At 33.8% G+C, this 19224-nt stretch overlaps 3 protein-coding genes across 4 annotated transcripts; all 3 read left to right on the top strand.

Moving 5' to 3' along the window:
* The first annotated feature begins 880 nt into the window (after positions 1–880).
* Positions 881–5035, top strand: ABCG16 (ABC transporter G family member 16). Of its 2 annotated transcripts, XM_010324214.4 has the most exons (10): positions 881–1294; positions 1861–2150; positions 2251–2422; positions 2540–2656; positions 2953–3084; positions 3176–3370; positions 3445–3531; positions 3635–3907; positions 4032–4139; positions 4418–5035. In XM_010324214.4, the coding sequence occupies exons 1-10, from the start codon at positions 935–937 to the stop codon at positions 4712–4714; spliced, it is 2031 nt and encodes a 676-aa protein (XP_010322516.1). In that variant the 5' UTR covers positions 881–934; the 3' UTR covers positions 4715–5035. The 2 variants fall into 2 exon arrangements, with proteins under 2 accessions (XP_010322516.1, XP_069154909.1); XM_069298808.1 differs by having other exon boundaries at positions 2251–2656.
* A 543-nt stretch (positions 5036–5578) lies between these two features.
* On the top strand, positions 5579–8885 carry ABCG15 (ABC transporter G family member 15). The gene is made up of 10 exons (XM_069299747.1): positions 5579–5923; positions 6032–6321; positions 6417–6588; positions 6694–6810; positions 7067–7198; positions 7304–7498; positions 7610–7696; positions 7795–8067; positions 8184–8291; positions 8616–8885. Exons 1-10 carry the CDS (start codon positions 5579–5581, stop codon positions 8883–8885), a joined length of 1989 nt encoding a protein of 662 aa, XP_069155848.1.
* A 758-nt stretch (positions 8886–9643) lies between these two features.
* On the top strand, positions 9644–14670 carry LOC543732 (SUMO-activating enzyme subunit). The gene is made up of 11 exons (NM_001247882.3): positions 9644–9783; positions 10019–10113; positions 10498–10549; positions 10810–11005; positions 11421–11500; positions 11604–11714; positions 11955–12005; positions 13243–13309; positions 14014–14117; positions 14204–14308; positions 14396–14670. Exons 2-11 carry the CDS (start codon positions 10025–10027, stop codon positions 14495–14497), a joined length of 957 nt encoding a protein of 318 aa, NP_001234811.2. The 5' UTR covers positions 9644–9783; positions 10019–10024; the 3' UTR covers positions 14498–14670.
* Positions 14671–19224: the final 4554 nt, after the last annotated feature.

Here is a 19224-nt window from a genome sequence, read left to right as displayed (position 1 = left end):
TTATAAACACATAAATTTTATTTCAAAAAAGTTAAAAATTTCACATAAATTTTTTATCAAATTTAAATTATTTGACTATCGGAAAACGAAAAATATAAAGAGGAATATACTTTTTGATTATTGGTGTGGTCCATGCTAGTTCTATTAGAATCCTATCATTATTCCATCATTTTTGCTGGTCCAAATCAGGAAAATAACACAGGCAAAGTGCACCTAAAAATGTCATGGGGTGCCCTATTTTGGCAGGCACCATTTAATTGGTATTGGCATTGTGTTTAATTTTGCATAAATATTGATTACTCTATTAATTTCAGATAAAGAGATCTATTATGGAAAAAAACAATACTTATTTTATTTATATACATGATTAAAATTCTATAGCAATTTTTACTTGCATTAGTCATATATGAAAAAAAATTAAAAAGTATTAAATGAAAATGTTAGATTTATAATTGTTTTAATAAATTGATGATTGAGATTTTTTTTTAATGGTAAATTAACTTATGATTCAAATTTGAAATTATTTGGAGTTGACTTGGATATATTGAATGGTGTGTTGGATTGTTGAAATCTGAAGAACATTATTTATTTATTTTTTCCAAAACGATGCAGACACACATAGTTGAAAGTCTAGCCAATTTTTACATGACTAAGTAAAAGAATTATGTACAGCCAAATGAGGCAATCTGGCAGGGTTATGTATATCACGTTCACTCCTAAATAAATAAATAAAAGATTCGCAGCTTTTCCATGCTTCCTTTGTTAATTAGTAGGATTTTCTTTTGTTTCTTTATTACTCCAGTACAGAGTTGACCTGCTACCTTTTCTTCAAATATACTTCATACGCACCACAAGTATTACATGTATAAGATGAATTCAAGTAGAAGAAGACATTTGATTAAACAACCAAAGGAAAAATTTTAACTGTATATAGATGACGAGGAACTCCTCGTCATCGTTCTCCTATGTAGTAACATCGTCAAATGACGATGTTATTATGGAGATTGATGAAGCAAGTGAACCACAAGGCCACAATGGTATAGTAGTATCTGCTCATGTGGCTTGGAAGGATGTAAGTGTAATGGTTACTCTGAATAATGGAGATACAAGAAATATACTAGAAGGACTTACTGGTTATGCAGAGCCTGGAACATTTACTGCATTAATGGGTCCTTCTGGTTCTGGTAAATCTACGTTGCTCGACGCCCTCTCTGGACGTCTTGCTTCTAATGCAATCCTCTCTGGAAATATTCTCCTCAACGGTCGCAAAGCTAAGCTCTCATTTGGAACTGTAGTAAGTAGTTAGTTAATTCTACTCATATATTTTCGTACCATAATTGGATTTTTCACTTGTCAGCATTCACAATATACTCTTAAGAGCTTCGAGAATCTTGTTTAGAGGGAGAACATGTAAGGTACAATTTTTCGTTAATCCATGAACAATATTTAAACATATTAATCGGAAAAGAATCAAGAAAAAAAGAAAGAATTAGAATTGATGGATAAATTTCTTGAAGCAAAGGAAAGATGAAACATAAATCATGGATCAACTAAACTTCATTGTAGATTTTTTATAGAGGAACCTCATGTATATACGATGGAATAAGGTTTGATCCTATCCATGAAAATTCCGTAACTATTCTAGAAATGAAACTCTCTTTTCTTTGGGCAAGTTTTATGAGGTTATTTTCTCTCGATATTTTACTCTTTTTATATAGTGGATTGCTCATTTCCGCATGTGGATGGATTGAACCATGTTTGTTATATATATTTCTCTTTTATAATCTCACTATCATCTTGGTTTAATTTGTTAGCTTTGGCGCAACACCTGATTAACTAACAAATTTATATACACTACAGGCATTTGTAACACAAGATGATACGTTGATTGGAACTCTAACGGTTCGAGAGACGATTCACTATTCAGCTCAATTACGTCTCCCTGATAGGATGCCATTATCGGAGAAACGTACACTGGTTGAGAGCACCATTGCTGATATGGGCTTACAAGATTGTGCTGATACGTTTATTGGAAATTGGCACTTGCGCGGTATTAGTGGAGGAGAAAAGAGGAGGGTTAGTATTGCTCTTGAGATTCTTATGAGACCTAGATTACTCTTTCTCGATGAACCAACGAGTGGACTAGACAGGTAATGTTCTTAAGGTCATAGCTCAATTGTGTGTTTAAGTTTTGAAATACCTAATAAAGGAACAACATCTAATGGAATCAGCTTATTGGATTTGTGATAGTGCCTCAGCATTCTTCGTAACACAGACGCTACGTTGTCTGTCTAGAGATGGACGGACTGTGATAGCCTCAATTCACCAGCCAAGCAGTGAAGTATTTGAGCTGTTTGACAGATTATACTTGCTTTCCGGAGGCAAAACAGTTTACTTTGGTCAAGCTTCTGAAGCACACCAGGCAAGATATCTCCCTTACTCAAGACTCTCCATCATTCTATGGATCATTTTCGTCTCCCGACCCTATACCTTTTTCATCATGTGGAAGTTAGAATTAAATCTAGTTTTTGGTTTGCAGTTCTTTGCAGAAGCTGGATTTCCTTGTCCTTCTTTTAGAAATCCATCAGATCATTTCCTCCGGTGCAGTAACTCTGATTTCGACAAAGTTAAGGCAACTCTAAGAGACTCAATCAAAGTATGCTTTTTAAGATCATCTTGTTACTAATCAAACTTCAAAAGTTTGCATGAGATTCGGGGAATAACTTTTTAAATAAGTAATGCTACTCTGTTCAAAGTTAGGAAACACTTGAAGCATACACCTTACACACATGTGTTTTTTGTTTTGATAAGTGCAATAAAATAGTCACTGATCCATATAAGTTTCCGTTTTCTGTAGTCCTTTCTTTAAGCAACATTAACATGTAGAGTGTCTTAGGATATAAAGATCTTCACCTTCCTTCATTTAGCTTATTCTGTTCTTATTTTATTTAGTTTGATCAGTACAATGATGATCCTCTAAACAAGATGACAACAGTAGAAGCAATTCGAAGTCTTGTTGACTTCTATCGCCGTTCTCAATATTGCTACTTAGCAAATGAACAAGTAGAAGAAATGTCCAAAGTTGTAAGTTTTAATGTACCAGACTTTGATCTTGATTTCTTCATCATCTGTCGAGTTTCTTCTTTGATAAAATGTGATACTTTTTTTGTGACAGAAAGGAACAGTGCTAGATTCTAATGGTAGCCAAGCTAGTTTCTTTATGCAGTCCTACATCTTAACCAAACGTTCATTTGTTAATATGACAAGAGACTTTGGCTATTACTGGCTGAGGCTTGTGATCTACTTAGTGGTCTCCGTCTGCGTTGGAACTATCTATTTTAATGTGGGAACCACGTATAATTCCATCCAGGTAATTTGTTTCTCCTAATAGGATTTTTAAGAATATGCATTTTTTGTTTTATTTATCAAATTGACTTTATGCAGGCAAGAGGTGCTTGTGCAGCTTTCATCTTTGGATTTATGACATTCATGTCGATAGGAGGTTTCCCTTCATTCGTGGAGGATATGAAAGTTCGTACTTTGCATGACCCTCTTGAAAAAGCTATCTTAACTCTATAGTGATACATTGCCAGACATTTCTAATAATTTGGTCCTATTTTTACAATCAAAACAGGTTTTTCAAAGGGAAAGGATGAATGGGCATTATAGTATCATTGCATTTGTCATAAGTAACACATTGTCTGCAATGCCGTTCCTTATATTGATTGCAACTCTTTCTGGTACCATCTGCTACTTCATGGTCCGATTTCATCCAGGATTCTCACACTATTTGTTCTTTGTATTGGCCCTTTATGCCAGTATTACAACGGTTGAGAGCCTAATGATGGTCATAGCAAGTGTTGTCCCTAATTTCCTCATGGGTATCGTCATAGGGGCTGGCATTCTGGTAGTAAACTTAATCCGTTTCTGTTTTATAGACTACGAAATTTTCTGCTTATCTTAGAATCAGAAGTACTAATGCATGCATACCATTTTCCACACTTAACAATTGTGTATGTTTTCTGTGTTAGGGAATATCTATGGTGGTTTCTGGGTTCTTCAGACTTCCCCATGACATCCCAAAACCTGTCTGGCGTTACCCGGTGTCTTACTTGACTTTCGATTTTTGGGCTATACAGGTAAATATTTGCTGCAGAGTTTACCTGTTATAAACTCATAATGGAAATGCTAACATCATCGGAGCCTAAAGATAATTACACGTAAGCCTTCAAAATAAAGCATATGAAAGAGAAATGCGTTATCAAGCACCAACTTGGCATGTTCAGACCAATTACTTGCTTTGATGACAGATGTAGATATCTAAGTAGTAGTTTTTTTTTGATGGAAAATCTGTTAAGATCCGTCCAGTATTATTTTGATATATGAATCCATTGAGTTTAACTTGGTGTTTCTGTAGGGGCAATACAAAAACCACTTGAAGGGGTTGATATTTGATAACCAGAGTCCTGATCTTCCCAAGATCACAGGTGAATACGCGCTAAAAGAAACATTCCAGATTCACGTGAACAGATCAAAATGGGTGGATCTTAGTGTCATATTCTCCATGATAATCATCTACCGCTTAATCTTCTTCATCATGATCAAGATCAACGAGGATGTTACTCCTTGGCTCCGAGGCTACATTGCTAGAAGAAAAATGCAGCAGAATGGTGCAAATCAGAATAAGACAATGACACAATACGCTCTTGCTTAATCGCCTTCTCCAAGGATCTGAGAATCATGAACCAAATAACAAGATCAAAATGAATCAATCAAATTAGAAAACAAAGTATTTAAATAGAAGCCATCATTTGTTTATTCTTCTTCTAATAAGTCACACATAAAGTTGCATTTACACATTCTGTATAGAAAGAATTTTACACTTTGTAGGCTTTGAGTAAAATACTACAAATACCACTACACACTCAAAAAAGAAAACCTCTTTTGATTTCTCGTCTCGCTAAAAATATCACTCACACTATTTTATTTTATTTTTATAGTTAGTCTATGATATACCTCACTCAGTTCTCTAATACTTCCCTTTGTGTGTTGGTGTACATGATGAAATGTGCCAATATTTCTCCCTTGTATTAATTGAGTGATTGCCAGTTTTCAACGAATGTGTGCTAGTGCAATCTGTGCAAATCACAGCCAAAAGAAAAGTGAAGATAGGGGCTGGACCTCATACATATAATACCAGTTTTAACAAGGGAAAATAGAAATTTTAGTTTCCTTTACTACGGAATATATATGTCAACAGTTGCAGTCAATTTGGATGATTTTATACGATTCCTAAAATTAAGATATATTAAGGCATGTATATCCCTGATTCCACTACAAATATAATGTGATTTACCTCTACTCTTGCAAACAATTTCACTATTTATTTATTTTTTGGTTGAAACAACACTTATTTGGGACCTGCTAGATTTATTACTCCAGTATAGAGCTGACCAGCTAACTAGTTCTTTTTTTCAAACAAACTTTATAAACATCAGAAGTAATACAAGTAAGATGCATTTCAAGAAGAAGACAACTGATTAAATAACCAAAGAGAGAAATTAATTGTATATAGATGATGAGGAACTCGTTGTCGTCGTCGTCGTTCTCGTCCTCCTCTGCAATTATGGAGATTGAAGAAGAAAGTGAACCACAAAACGCCAATGGTATAGTGGTATCTGCTCATGTGGCTTGGAAGGATGTTAATGTAATGGTCACTCTGAATAATGGAGATACAAGAAATGTATTAGAAGGACTTACTGGTTATGCAGAGCCTGGAACATTCACTGCATTAATGGGTCCTTCTGGTGCTGGTAAATCTACGCTGCTCGACGCCCTATCTGGACGTCTTGGTTCTAACGCTATCCTCACTGGAAAAATTCTCCTCAACGGTCGCAAAGCTAAGCTCTCATTTGGAACTGCAGTAAGTAGTCCTAAGGCAATAGTTTGTGAGACACAAGTGTTATCCTGTCAGTATCTTTCTTATTCTGGGTGAATTTTGTGAGGTTATTTTAATTGATTTACAATACAGGCATATGTAACACAAGATGATACGTTGATTGGAACACTAACGGTTCGGGAGACTATTTACTATTCAGCTCAATTGCGTCTCCCTGATAGGATGCCATTATCGAAAAAAAGGACACTAGTTGAGAGCACCATTACTCAAATGGGCTTACAAGATTGTGCTGATACGTTTATTGGTAATTGGCACTTGCGCGGTATTAGTGGGGGAGAAAAGAGGAGGGTTAGTATTGCGCTTGCGATTCTAATGAGGCCTAGATTGCTCTTCCTTGATGAACCAACAAGTGGACTAGATAGGTAGATAATGTTCTTACTAATAGATCACTTATTTTACAATGTTAATTTCACAGTATTGATGAACAATACCTTAAATTTTCTGTATTTTGTGACAGTGCCTCAGCGTTCTTCGTAACACAGGCACTGCATTGTCTTTCCAGAGATGGACGGACTGTGATAGCCTCAATTCACCAGCCAAGCTCTGAAGTATTTGAGCTGTTTGACAGATTATACTTGCTTTCCGGAGGCAAAACAGTTTACTTTGGTCAAGCTTCTGAAGCAAATCAGGCAAGATAAATCTCCCTTAATCGAGATTCTCCATCATTTGTTTCTGGATTTTATACCTTTTTCATCATGTGGTAGTTAGAGTTAAATCTAGTTTTTGGTTTGCAGTTCTTTGCCGAAGCAGGATTTCCTTGTCCTTCTTTTAGAAGTCCATCAGATCATTTCCTTCGGTGCAGTAACTCTGATTTCGACAAAGTTAAGGCCACTTTAAGGGAGTTGATCAAAGTATGTCTTTTTAGATCATCTTGTTACTAATCAAGCTCCAAAAGTTTGCATTAGATCAGACCATGTGTAATATGTTGTTTGTTTTGATAAGTGCAATAAAATAGTCACTACTCCATTTAAGTCTCCGCTTTCTGTAGTAGTTTCTTTAAGCAACAGTAACATGAATTTCTATATATTACCGTTGTATTTAGCATGGCTTAGGATATAAGATCTTCAAGTTCCTTCATTTAACTCATTCTGTTCTTATTTTAATAAGTTTAATCAGTACAATGATGATCCTCTAAACAAGATGACAACAGCAGAAGTAATTCGAAGTCTTGTTGACTTCTATCGTCATTCTCAGTACTGCTATGTAGCAAATGAAACAGTGGAAGAAATGTCCAAAGTTGTAAGTTTTAATGCACCAAACCTTGATCTTGGTTTCTTCATCATCTGCCTAATTTCTTATCTCATCAAATGTAATCTTTCTTTTCTTTTCTTTTTTTTGTAACAGAAAGGAACAGTGCTAGATTCTAACGGAAGCCATGCTAGTTTCTTTATGCAGTCCTACAGCTTAACCAAACGTTCGTTTGTTAATATGTCTAGGGACTTTGGCTATTACTGGCTGAGGATTGTGATCTACTTAGTGGTTTCCGTTTGTCTTGGAACCATCTATTTTAATGTGGGAACCAAGTATAATTCCATCCAGGTAACTTATTTCTCCTAATGGGATTTTTACAACTTGATTCCTTTGTAATTAATGTCTCCTACAAGAAGACGCGCTTTTTTTTTATTTACTTATCAAATTAACATTATGCAGGCAAGAGCTGCATGTTCTTCTTTCGTCTTTGGATTTATGACATTCATGTCAATAGGAGGTTTCCCTTCATTCGTGGAGGATATGAAAGTTCGTTCTTTATATGACAGTACTCTAGAAACATCTACCTTATCTTATATAATTGATACATTGCCACACAAATCTAATGATTTGGTCAATCAAAACAGGTTTTCCAAAGGGAAAGGATGAATGGGCATTATGGTGTCATTGTGTTTGTGATAAGCAACACGTTATCTGCAATGCCGTTCCTTATATTGATTGCAATTCTTTCTGGTACTGTCTGCTACTTCATGGTCCACTTCCATCCAGGATTCTCCCACTATTTCTTCTTTGTATTGGCCATTTATGCCAGCATTACGGCAGTTGAGAGCCTGATGATGGTCATAGCTAGTGTTGTACCTAATTTCCTCATGGGTATCATCATAGGAGCTGGCATTCTGGTAGTAAACTTAATCTGTTTCCGTTTTATTAGACTACGAACTTTTGCTTATGTTGGAATGCAAAATTATAATCCTTACCATTGTCTACACCTAAATTGTGTATGTTTCTGTGTTAGGGAATATCTATGCTGGTCTCTGGGTTCTTCAGACTCCCCTATGACATACCAAAACCTGTCTGGCGTTACCCGGTGTCTTACTTGACTTTTGATTTCTGGGCTGTACAGGTAAAAATTTGCTGCACATTTTACCTGTTGGTAACTCACAATGGAAATGTTTAGATCACCCGAGCCTAATGATAATTACACGTAACAGTCCATAATAAGTAGAATCAGTAGTAGCCTTAGCAGTTAACGTAATGCACTAATTTCATAAATGATTTTATCATATACAAGTTATAAATACGAAACTACATGCTTTATAGGCACCAACTTGGCATGTTCAGACCAATTCCGTGCTTTTATGAGGATGTAGATGTAGTAGTCCTTTGATGGAAAATCTGTTGAGATCTGTCCAGTCTTATTTTGACTCTAATTTGGTGGTTTCTGTAGGGGCAATACAAAAATGACTTGAAGGGGTTGATATTTGATAACCATAGTCCTCATCCTCCCAAGATCACAGGTGAATACGCGCTAAAACAGATATTCCAGATTGACGTGAACAGATCAAAATGGGTGGATCTAAGTGCCATCTTCTCCTTGATAATCATCTACCGCGTAATCTTCTTCTTCATGATCAAGATCAACGAGGATGTTACTCCTTGGCTCCGAGGTTACATTGCTAGGAGAAAAATGCAGCACAGTGGTCCAAATCAGCATTAAGACAATGGCACCATATGCTCTTGCTTAATCACCTTCTCCCAATCAATCAACAGTAATATGTCTCACACTCTAGTGTTCACATTTTTTCCCAGTGAAAAAAGGTTCATTTTGCAGATATTCTACATCCAGTCCCATAAGTATGATTGAAGAAATTACTTCACAGGACTTATAGTTAAAATACTTACTCGTAGCTGATGTTTACACCAAATCATATTCCGTTCTGTTATTAATATGCAGATGAAGGGCAACCTGCTCAAATAATTAAACGTGCAAAGTCAATGGCTGTTACTATATATTTTACAAACATGTGAAATGGTAGTAAAGAAGAGTGTGAGAAAATTTGAAGTTCTTTAGTCTAATCAAATGTGATTCTGGAAAATCGAAGCCCTTGGTTCTCGTCAATTGATCGATTTATCACATGAATTTAAGTTTTAAAAAATAAATTTAAACTAACAAATCATACTAAAAATTAGGCGTAAGCTCTGAATGTTAGATCTTCACAACACCACACTTTCATATGTGAACATGAAGTTATCAAGCTTTAAACACGATACATTTCGTTCCATAATAACGAACTTGCAAAAAATATTATGATATGTACAAATAAAAAAAAATGTGTTCATCCACTTGTGAAAATTTGTTTACTGAAACTATAGAAGTCCTGCACAAATTAAAATATAATTTATCACATTTAACTATTTAAACAAAGTGTTAAATAATATCCTTATACTTTCTATTTATCTTAGTTTCTAGAAAATTATTTTTAAAAAACTATGCTTCATAAGCAACTATATAAGTTTGATCGAACTAATTGCAATTCAAAAAAGAAGAAAAAGGAAACAATTGATGCTTAGTTCTCGTCTGATAAACAATTTTTTTCCTCGGTTTCTCTCACAGTGTAAGCTCTCTCCTTTGCCTGTTCTTTCACTTCTTCTCTTTGTTTTGCTTATAAATTGCTTTGATTAATGCACCAAAAAATTGCTTTTTTTAAGAGATTTAGTTTGTTTGCTTAGTTCAATTTCAGTAGGAGCTTCGAGGAAGATGGACAAAGATGAACTGAGAATTGAGCTATAAGTTTGTGGATATTGTGTTTGTTTCTTCACTTAGTATGTTTTTTTTTGCTGAAATTATAGGTTGCAATGGGAAAAGTAGGTGAGGAATTGACAGAGCAAGAAACTGCCATATATGATCGCCAAATTAGGGTTTGGGGTGTTGATGCTCAGCGAAGGTATTCTTCTTCACTCATTTTTGTGATTTTACACAGGCAACCAGTATGATAATGCATCACAAACACATTGTTGTTGAGGATAGATGTTTACTTTACATACATGTGTATGAGCTTGGTGTCCTTAGTATCAATAGTGGAACCAGGGTTTTCATGTGCTTATGGCAAGTAATTTTTTTGTTATGAAGGAAGAGGGACATCCATGTCCTGTGGTTCACTTGAAGGGAAAATGGAATGTGTGCTCATCCTATGACTTACTTTTACTTTTAAAAGCAGTATTCTAACTTCAAGGGAATGACATATACAATATTTTAGTTAGATATCTAGTAGACCCATCTAGTTCTTTCATTTTTATAAAAGATTCTACTATCTTCTTATTTGTGTCAGGTTGAGCAAATCTCATATATTTGTCAGTGGACTGAAAGGGACTGTTATTGAGGTACAAAACTACCAGTTAATCACTTTTTGAAGTAAATGTTTATTGCCATATTTGTTATTATGTTTATTTATCAATAGAACTTTTCTGTCGTTTGTTATTGATGGAATTGGATTATGTCCAAAGCATAAACTGTATACATCATGCTTCTTGGCCCTTTGATAGGATAAGTTTCAATATAATATTTTCAGTTCCAGATGCTAAATTCAAAATGAGCAACTTCAGATTATATTAACTTCTTTTTTCTCCTTTTTCTTTCCCAGTTCTGCAAGAACATTGTCTTAGCCGGAGTCGGTAGTTTGACGCTAAATGATGATCGACTTGTAACAGAAGAGCTACTGTCTGCTAATTTTTTAGTTCCTTCTGATGAAAATGTGACCAGTGGGAAATCACTTGCTGAGCTTTGTTGTGAATCACTGAAAGATTTCAACCCCATGGTTACTGTTTCTGTTGAAAAAGGTTTGGATCTGTTTGTACTATAATTTATTTACAAACTCTTTAACCTGCATAGTTCCTCTTAACTCATCAAACACCAGTGCATTTCCGCTTTTTGTCGTTCTTTGATCTTGTAATGATTTCGTAAGTTGGCTTAATTTTCCACTTATTTTTGTTTTTTCCTAACACATATAACTGTTATGCATATTATGCTTATCAGATAGTTAACTCTTTTTATACTCTCAAATCATATAAAAAGGTGCATTAAGAAAGTTCCTAACATTTCACTTCCGACTCGAGTTCTTAGCTATATCTCTATTGGGTTTTGATGATATGCAGTGTCAGGTGCATGTTAAGCACCTTATATCTATTTCTCAGAATCAGATTGTGTCAATGCATCAAAGATTTCATTTTTATGTCTCATATGCTCTATTTTTAGGTGTTCTGGCCAACTTCGATGTTGAATTCTTTCAGAAGTTTGATGCTGTTGTCATCAGTTGCTGCTCGCTGCTGACAAAAGTATGGACATTCTTCTTGCTTGTTGAAAATAAATAAGAGGATTTTTCCAATGAAAATACCAGTTTTTTTTATGATTTTAATTTTGATAATGCTCCCTATGCAGAAATCGGTTAATGCAAAGTGTCGCAAGTTGCCAAGACGTGTCGCATTTTATTCTGTAGAATGCCGAGATTCCTGCGGTGAGATATTTGTTGACTTGCAGAGCTACTCCAAGGTTACAACAATATTTATATTTTTTATAGTCCCCTTCTTTTTCAGTTGGATTTCATCCTTAGATAGAGTGTCTCCATGTTTAATGATTATACAGCTTGAGTTATCTTCTTTTGACCCTTTTCTTCAGTTCAATCTAGTCCTTTCCACACATAGGTGTACCTTTTATCTTGAGGGCCTATATCTTGTGTATCATATTGCTAGATCTGATGAATCTCTTAAATCCCTTCTTATGCTTCTGCAGAAAAAGAATGAAGAAACAATTGAATGCCAACTACAGTATCCGAGTTTTGAGGTATGCTGCATCAAAGTATCAAAAAAGAACATTTGGTCCTGTTTAGCTGCTGTGCTGTTTTACTCAACTGTATCGATGAGATTATACTCTTATCTGTATTTTTATTTTTAAGATAGCAGTCTCAGCAAATATCAGATAAGTCGAAGTCATCATCCCTATGGCTGGTTTTCCACCTAAGTTAATGACAACATATCTGCTTAGTGGATATCATATGTATGCTTATGAATAATAGGTGATTGCAGCTGTCACTTATTGTTTCATATTTTATAGCTGAAACCGTATGGATCTCTGTATGTTGTTTCTAAACAGATCAATTTGCTTCAGTCCAGCTGCATGGTGGTTTATATCATTGCCTAACGTCTGTGATGTTTTCAAACATGAATTTCCCATTCAATTTGTGGCAGCACAGCTTTTTGATTTTTTCTTTAAGTACCTTGTTTTGGCACTATTCAAAGTCTGATGGATGATATTCATCTGCTTAACATCCTAACATATATGTGGTAGCTTTGAAGCTTGTCACCAGTATCTGGCAGCTTTTAAATGGCAACACTTAGCTGCCTATGTGATTGTCTACACTCTGTAGAGTTGGGCAAAGTTTTTGGTGAGTGTAACCTTCTCATTTCGAAGTAACAAGAGCCTCCTAACGATCTGCCTATATATAGTAGTTCAAGGAAAGAATTGATTCGACCTAGAGACAACATCCTTGCAATTTGCATTATTAGTTCCCTTGGTTAACACCTCAACACCTGCTTGGTAGGGTTCTTAGGTGCATTGTGTTTCATCACTTCCATTTTCTTCACAACCATCACCAGACATCAAATAATCCACCTTAGCATGTAACAATGTCCAGTATCAGCATGATGAAGTCCTGCAACACCAGTTCAGGCATCACTGAAGACATAATGATTGCATTTAGATTTAAAACCTTAAGGGATTTCACAGTCCCAAAAAAAATAATAGACCATTTTGTTTGGAATTCCTTGGAACAGGTACACGTTTAAAGGCATAATATTCTATAAGGAGAGGCAACAGTGTAACATATGCTAAATATTCTTGTAATCCCCTTTAGCATTCAAAATTAGATAAGAAGGCTTGAAAAAAACAAACATATAGCTGGTCTTTCCGGGATTTACTAAATCGTGATGGTTTAACCTGAAGTTAATAAGGTTTCTCTGTTCCAGAGTATTTCATCAGATTTTCATTTCAAATGGCGATTGCCTTACCTACACTTCTGCAGGAAGCCATTGCAGTCCCGTGGAGATCTCTACCCAAGAGAATGTCAAAGCTATATTTTGCCATGAGAGGTACTCTATTTCTCAGGTTGTTGTAATTTCTTATGCAGATTTAAAGATGCTCTATAAATCCACTTTTGCTATCTGGTGTGTGAATGTCGATGTGAATTTCCAGCTATATAGTTACAAGAACAGGAGAGATCAGTGGGTTGCAGTCAAACCAATCGCTATGTGACATGTCTAAGTTCTCTGGATCTTTGCTTCGACTTTGATATTAGGAATGTAGAACATGAACCAATGCGCTCACTTTTAGAGAGGATCCAGCACTATTTCCTGGTCTCCCCCTTCCCGCAACCACCATTCTTCTAATCTACAAGCTCATATTACAAGATAACTGCCTATTTCTGGTGTTCAAATTCCAATAGCTTGCTGCAAAAGGCATCAATTACCAATGAGAATATGACGGGGTGCTTTCCAGAATTATGATTTTTATGTTCTTCCACACATATGATAGATGTGGCCTTCTGAAATTACAAAATTATATTATCTGTGGTGATTATAGTTAGTGGTAACAATCTAGGTAATATTCCATTTTTCGGTAGCCTGGACCCCAAAAATAATTTAAGTAGCCATCTTGGTGTTGGTTTTGCTGAAATTATTATGGTGACAATGTTATAGGAAGCCCACTAATTTACATTTTGATGCATACCTTAAGTGCAACAGTAAATTTACTCAAGTGTCTTGTCCTTGACTTGTGGACTGGTAATTCTTTGCAGTTCTAGAGAGGTTTGAAGTGCTTGAAAAGCAAAATCCTCAAGATACTTCCGGAGATGACCTTCCAAATGTTCTGAAATTGAGGAAGGAACTTTGTGAGGCACAGGTATATTCCAGAGTTCGAAATGCACAAATATATTAATGTAATGCATCACCTGCAAGTCCTTGACGAAACTGCCTCTTGATTTGCAGTGCATAAATGAATCTCAGATCCCGGTTCCTCTCCTGCAAAGGTTGTTAGCAGCTAGAGTTGAATTTCCTTCAGTTTGTGCCATTATAGGAGGAGTCCTTGGACAGGTGATTATGCTGCTGTCTTGTTCAAAAATACTATTGGCACCTCTCGACTTTTTCGCTTATGTGTTCCTTTTATTTTTATCCTTATAGGAGGTTATAAAAGCAATATCTGGAAAAGGTGATCCTCTTAAAAACTTTTTCTTGTTTGATGCCATGGATGGCAAAGGAATAATAGAGGACATATCAGGATAATCAGTGGCTTGTGGTAAAAATTCTTTATATTAATGCTAACCTTATTTGTGGATTTGTCTCCTATTGGATGAACTTTCACTATGTAATTACTCCACTAACCATATGTTATCTCACTGATATGACTTAGTTGAGCTTTTTGAGTGTTAATCTGATTGCACTTTGGTTAAACATCATATGCTGGTTTATTTCCTATTCCAACATGATCATGATATTTTATCAGAAATACTTTTACACAACAGGCTATTAGCAACCAAAGAAATTAAATTATTAAAAAACTGTGTGAGTTATGAATAATGCTGTTGTTCTTTTGAGGGGGAAGATCTTTTGGTGGATTGTAACTTTTAAATTATTAAAAAGTGGTGCAAAGTTAAGTTATGAGTTGTGACCATCACTCTCCATTTTGCCCCTTTTTTGTTGATGATTGATTCATGATTAGTATCTTTTAGAGAATAGAACAACACTCTTGGATTTTAAAAATACAAATCAACTTTTGCACATTGAAAAGTTTTTCATAATTGTTACTCTTAAATAAAAAAAGTTGACTTTAAGAGTAGATAAATTACTAAACTAAAAAGTAGTACACAAGGTGATTAATTCTTGTTTCTACAATTTTGATGGACAAGGTTACCCACGAGAGATGCACAAGTTGATTTCAAGTTTTGAACCCTAAGATTATAACTATGCATTAAAGAAAATACTCAACTAAACAAAAATACGATATTTTTTTTACTAAATTTTACAAAACGGGGTCCCAAGGGGAGAGTGTACACAAACTTTTCCTTTATTTTTTGGAGGTTAAAAGACCTTTCATTCAAGTGAAGTAAATCAAAGTAGTAATAGAGATGAAAAACAACGATAAAGAAAAACATGATGACTCATAGGAAAGCAGTGTGGGCATATATATACAAGCAAGGAATCGTAAAATTAACAATAAGGTAAAATCCCCTAAATATAGTAAACTACCTAAATAGGCTAATATTAAGACAATGTTCGATTACCTACTAATCGACAGATAATCAACCTATAATTTCATCTGTTCTACCATTTGGACACAACAAATGCTTAAGATGATTTTCCAAGGGAGAAATAAAATTGGAAAAACCCTTCAAATATGTGTCAAACTATATTTATTTATCATAATAAAGTAATTTAATAGGGTGAAACTATACAATAATTTACCATAGTTTTATAGCGAAAGAAATGGTGTACAGACACATACCATGCCTGATACATCTATTGATTTAATATAAATATGCGATATGGAAATCTTTTATCGAAAACTAAACTAAGAAAAATGCAAATCCAACCGAGTGTTAGTTCTGTTGTAATTGGTTCTATGAACAAATCTCCACCAAAAAAAAAGGAAAATTTTTAAAAATATAGCACCCAACACAAAATATTACGTCACGTAGCCTAATATAACACTATACTATATTATACATGGGAGGAAAACATTATACATTATATGTTCGATCATATACAAAAGTTTATAATAATATGCAAAAAATGCTATACACAAATATATTCTCATATGTATATTTCGAGGATCGAAACGTTTCACAAGAGCTTCTAGGTCCCCACACACACAAAAAAAAATTATAAGGAAAAAATTGATATATTTATTAAAATGCGACTTCTTCTTGAGATAGATTTATCAAAAAAATTTCAAAGATATGATGCAAATATTAGATATTTATTTATTTATATATACTCTTAAAAGGATATGCAGAATCTGTTTTATTTATTTATTTTTAAAAAAGGAAATCCATTTGAATATTAACATCTGAAATGTTTTTGTTTATTTTATATATAAAAATATTTTTTCAAAGTTCACATAACTTAAATATTTTTCGCAAATCTTATTCCAGTCTTCGATCTTCCAATTACTAATCATGCCATTCTGTCTGGAATAAAAATATTCGATTCTATACATATGAATATACATAAAAGAACATGAAAAAATTATTTATTCACCAAACTACTGACTTGGTACCATGAGAGATATGACATATTTGACAGTTTGATAGATACCTAATTAGGAATATAATCAATAACATTGAAGAAAAAAACAAATAAATATACCATCTTTATATATATTCCAAGAAGAACAAGTTGGCAAATTTGGCCTAAATCAAGACCCTAAAAAAAGTAGTGTCATGACGAATATAGTGAAAAAAATAATTATATATAAGGGTATAAATATGAAAAATGAAATTGCTCATCGTTATGCTCCTAATACTTTATTCGTTTGTTCACCTTTTCAAATATTAATATACGACTAAAAAAATTTATGTAAACGCCACTGACAATTTAAAAAAATAGGTTGGAATTGGAAAAGCATTTTCTGAACACACACTTGAAGTAAATTTGCAATCAAACTCTAACCTACAAGAATTTTTCAAAAGTTGGGCACTTTTGAAATAGCATACATCAACACTCTTGTACAAAAGACGATATGATATTGGCACGGCTCAATCAAATTAAAATGACCAAAAATGTTTGGAAACTTTCATTAGATTGAGCCATTCCAACATCACACCAACTCCTCATAATTGTGAAGTCAAACATGGACGAGAAATATAGGAGTTCACCTGATATTAGCAGAGCTTTATCAGAGAATTTCTTATCTTAATAGTAACTTTTCAAAGAAATAACATACTTGGATGATCTCACGAGGAAGTACTCGTGTTGCATCCCTCTTTCGAAATAAACAAAGAGACCAAGATTATACTATTGGCTCCATGATCATGGTAGTTGTATAATGAGGAAACCCTAGTTTTGGAGGGAGAAAAAGATGGAGTAATATTATTATTATTATATATATATATATGAAAGAAAAGTAGTTAAGTTGGTGGATTTATAGATAATAATTTAGGACATTTTGATATAAATTAGGTTTTGGGCTTTTGGCTAATGGTGTTCCACGACATATATAGGTAGTGGTTGATGATAAGCATCTAAATAACACAAAAACAGCTAATTAAGGTCCCTTTCACTACATTTATGTTTCTTTCAGATTGCATTTTCTAAAGATTTCTTTTCAATCATTTGTTAACCTAATTTTCATTTTTATAAAAAAAAAAATGTGTTTTTCTTTTATAATCCTTGCCATGTTTTTATTGCACAGACCAAAATAAAAACATCATGCTAAAAAAACACAGTTTAGATACAATAGTACGACCCTACTTCACAAACTTTTCATTTTTTGACATATTCCTGGGATTGCTTAAATATATTAATATTACTATTATGATTAAAATAAAAATATATGATTATTACTATTTGTAGTCCCAAATAAAGTGTTATCCAACTGTGACTTATGGCGGGTAAAATGAGATCCAATTGCCCTCTAAAAGAAAGAAAAAAGAAAAAAGAAGAGATATCTTAACCATTTATAAATAATTTTTTTTTAGATCTCTTATATGAAAAATTAAAAATTTCTTATTGAAAAACATAGAACTAAAAATATATAGTATATAATTGACATACAAAAACCAACTCTCGTTTTGTACATCACAACCCATTAAGTAGTGTCGTAAAACTTCACAATTATTAGCTCGTGCGGCCTATAATACCGGTATATTGCATGGCCTGTTTTGGACGCAATTATTGAAATTCATTTTCTAGTTGGAATTATTCCTTTTGAATATCCGGCCACAAAAGCAGAATCAGAATTTTAAAATTTATTATATTTAAATTTTAGTTTCTAAGTTATTTTTTATAACAAATATAAAATTTAAACTAAAATTACTGTGTTTGATAAAAATCCATAACCAACACTCTTCCTTCGCTCCTTCCTATTAATTGGTCGAATTGGGGGCTATAAAAAGGACATTCAGAAGCTAATGATTCCAGAGTCCTCATAGAGGCTCATAAACAAAAAAAAAAAAAACTATTATCACAGTGTGCAGATCAATTTTCACGTATTACAACTAATTTCACGTATCTATCAGCTCCTACCATCAACAAGTATCAGCTCCTACCATCAACAAGTATAAGATAATTATATCCACTAAGCCTAATATAAGAGAATTGAAATCATTTAATATATTTCGTCTCTAATCGAATTTGAGTCTGATGGCTGAGATCTCATGATTCTCTTCCAAACGAAAATTGTACGTGTTTTCAATTTAAAATCTTCTCTATTGAGTTTTATATGATGATATTTGAGTAAACACAAAATTTAAAATGATAATGGACCAATGCATTATATAGTGGTAGCGGAAAACAAATGTTAAAGTAGTGATAATTTTTTACAATGGAGAAAAATATGAGAAACAAATTTGAATATCCAGTAGTTTTATTATATATCGAGAGGTTAAAGTTCATTTTACTATACTTCATTTTCAACATATTCTGTACACATAGTTGATCAACCAGCGAACAAGGAACCTCATTATTAACTTCTTCCATTTCATAACGAGGGCAGAAGCTAGGTGGAAGCAAGGGGTTCATCCGAACCCTACTTCTTCATATTTTGAATCTCTAAGTCAAAATTTTGACTCCGACACTATTTCATAATCCCGACACATCTTTATTGGAATTCCGAGTTGAACACCAGGAGAAATCGAACAAATCAAAGATTAGGAGTTTCTTTGATAAGTGAGTGAATTTTAGTCACCTCACAATCAGCATCAACAAAAGGTGATGAAGACTTCCTTTATCATTCAAGAACAAGGAGGCATGAGTTGTTTACTTATTTATGACCAAATTATACTGCGGTAAAG

Source organism: Solanum lycopersicum, chromosome 6 (assembly GCF_036512215.1).
Source record: "Solanum lycopersicum chromosome 6, SLM_r2.1".
Taxonomy (NCBI): domain Eukaryota; kingdom Viridiplantae; phylum Streptophyta; class Magnoliopsida; order Solanales; family Solanaceae; genus Solanum; species Solanum lycopersicum.
The sequence above is the reverse complement of the archived record's forward strand: the minus strand, read 5'-3'. Positions and strand labels throughout refer to the sequence as shown.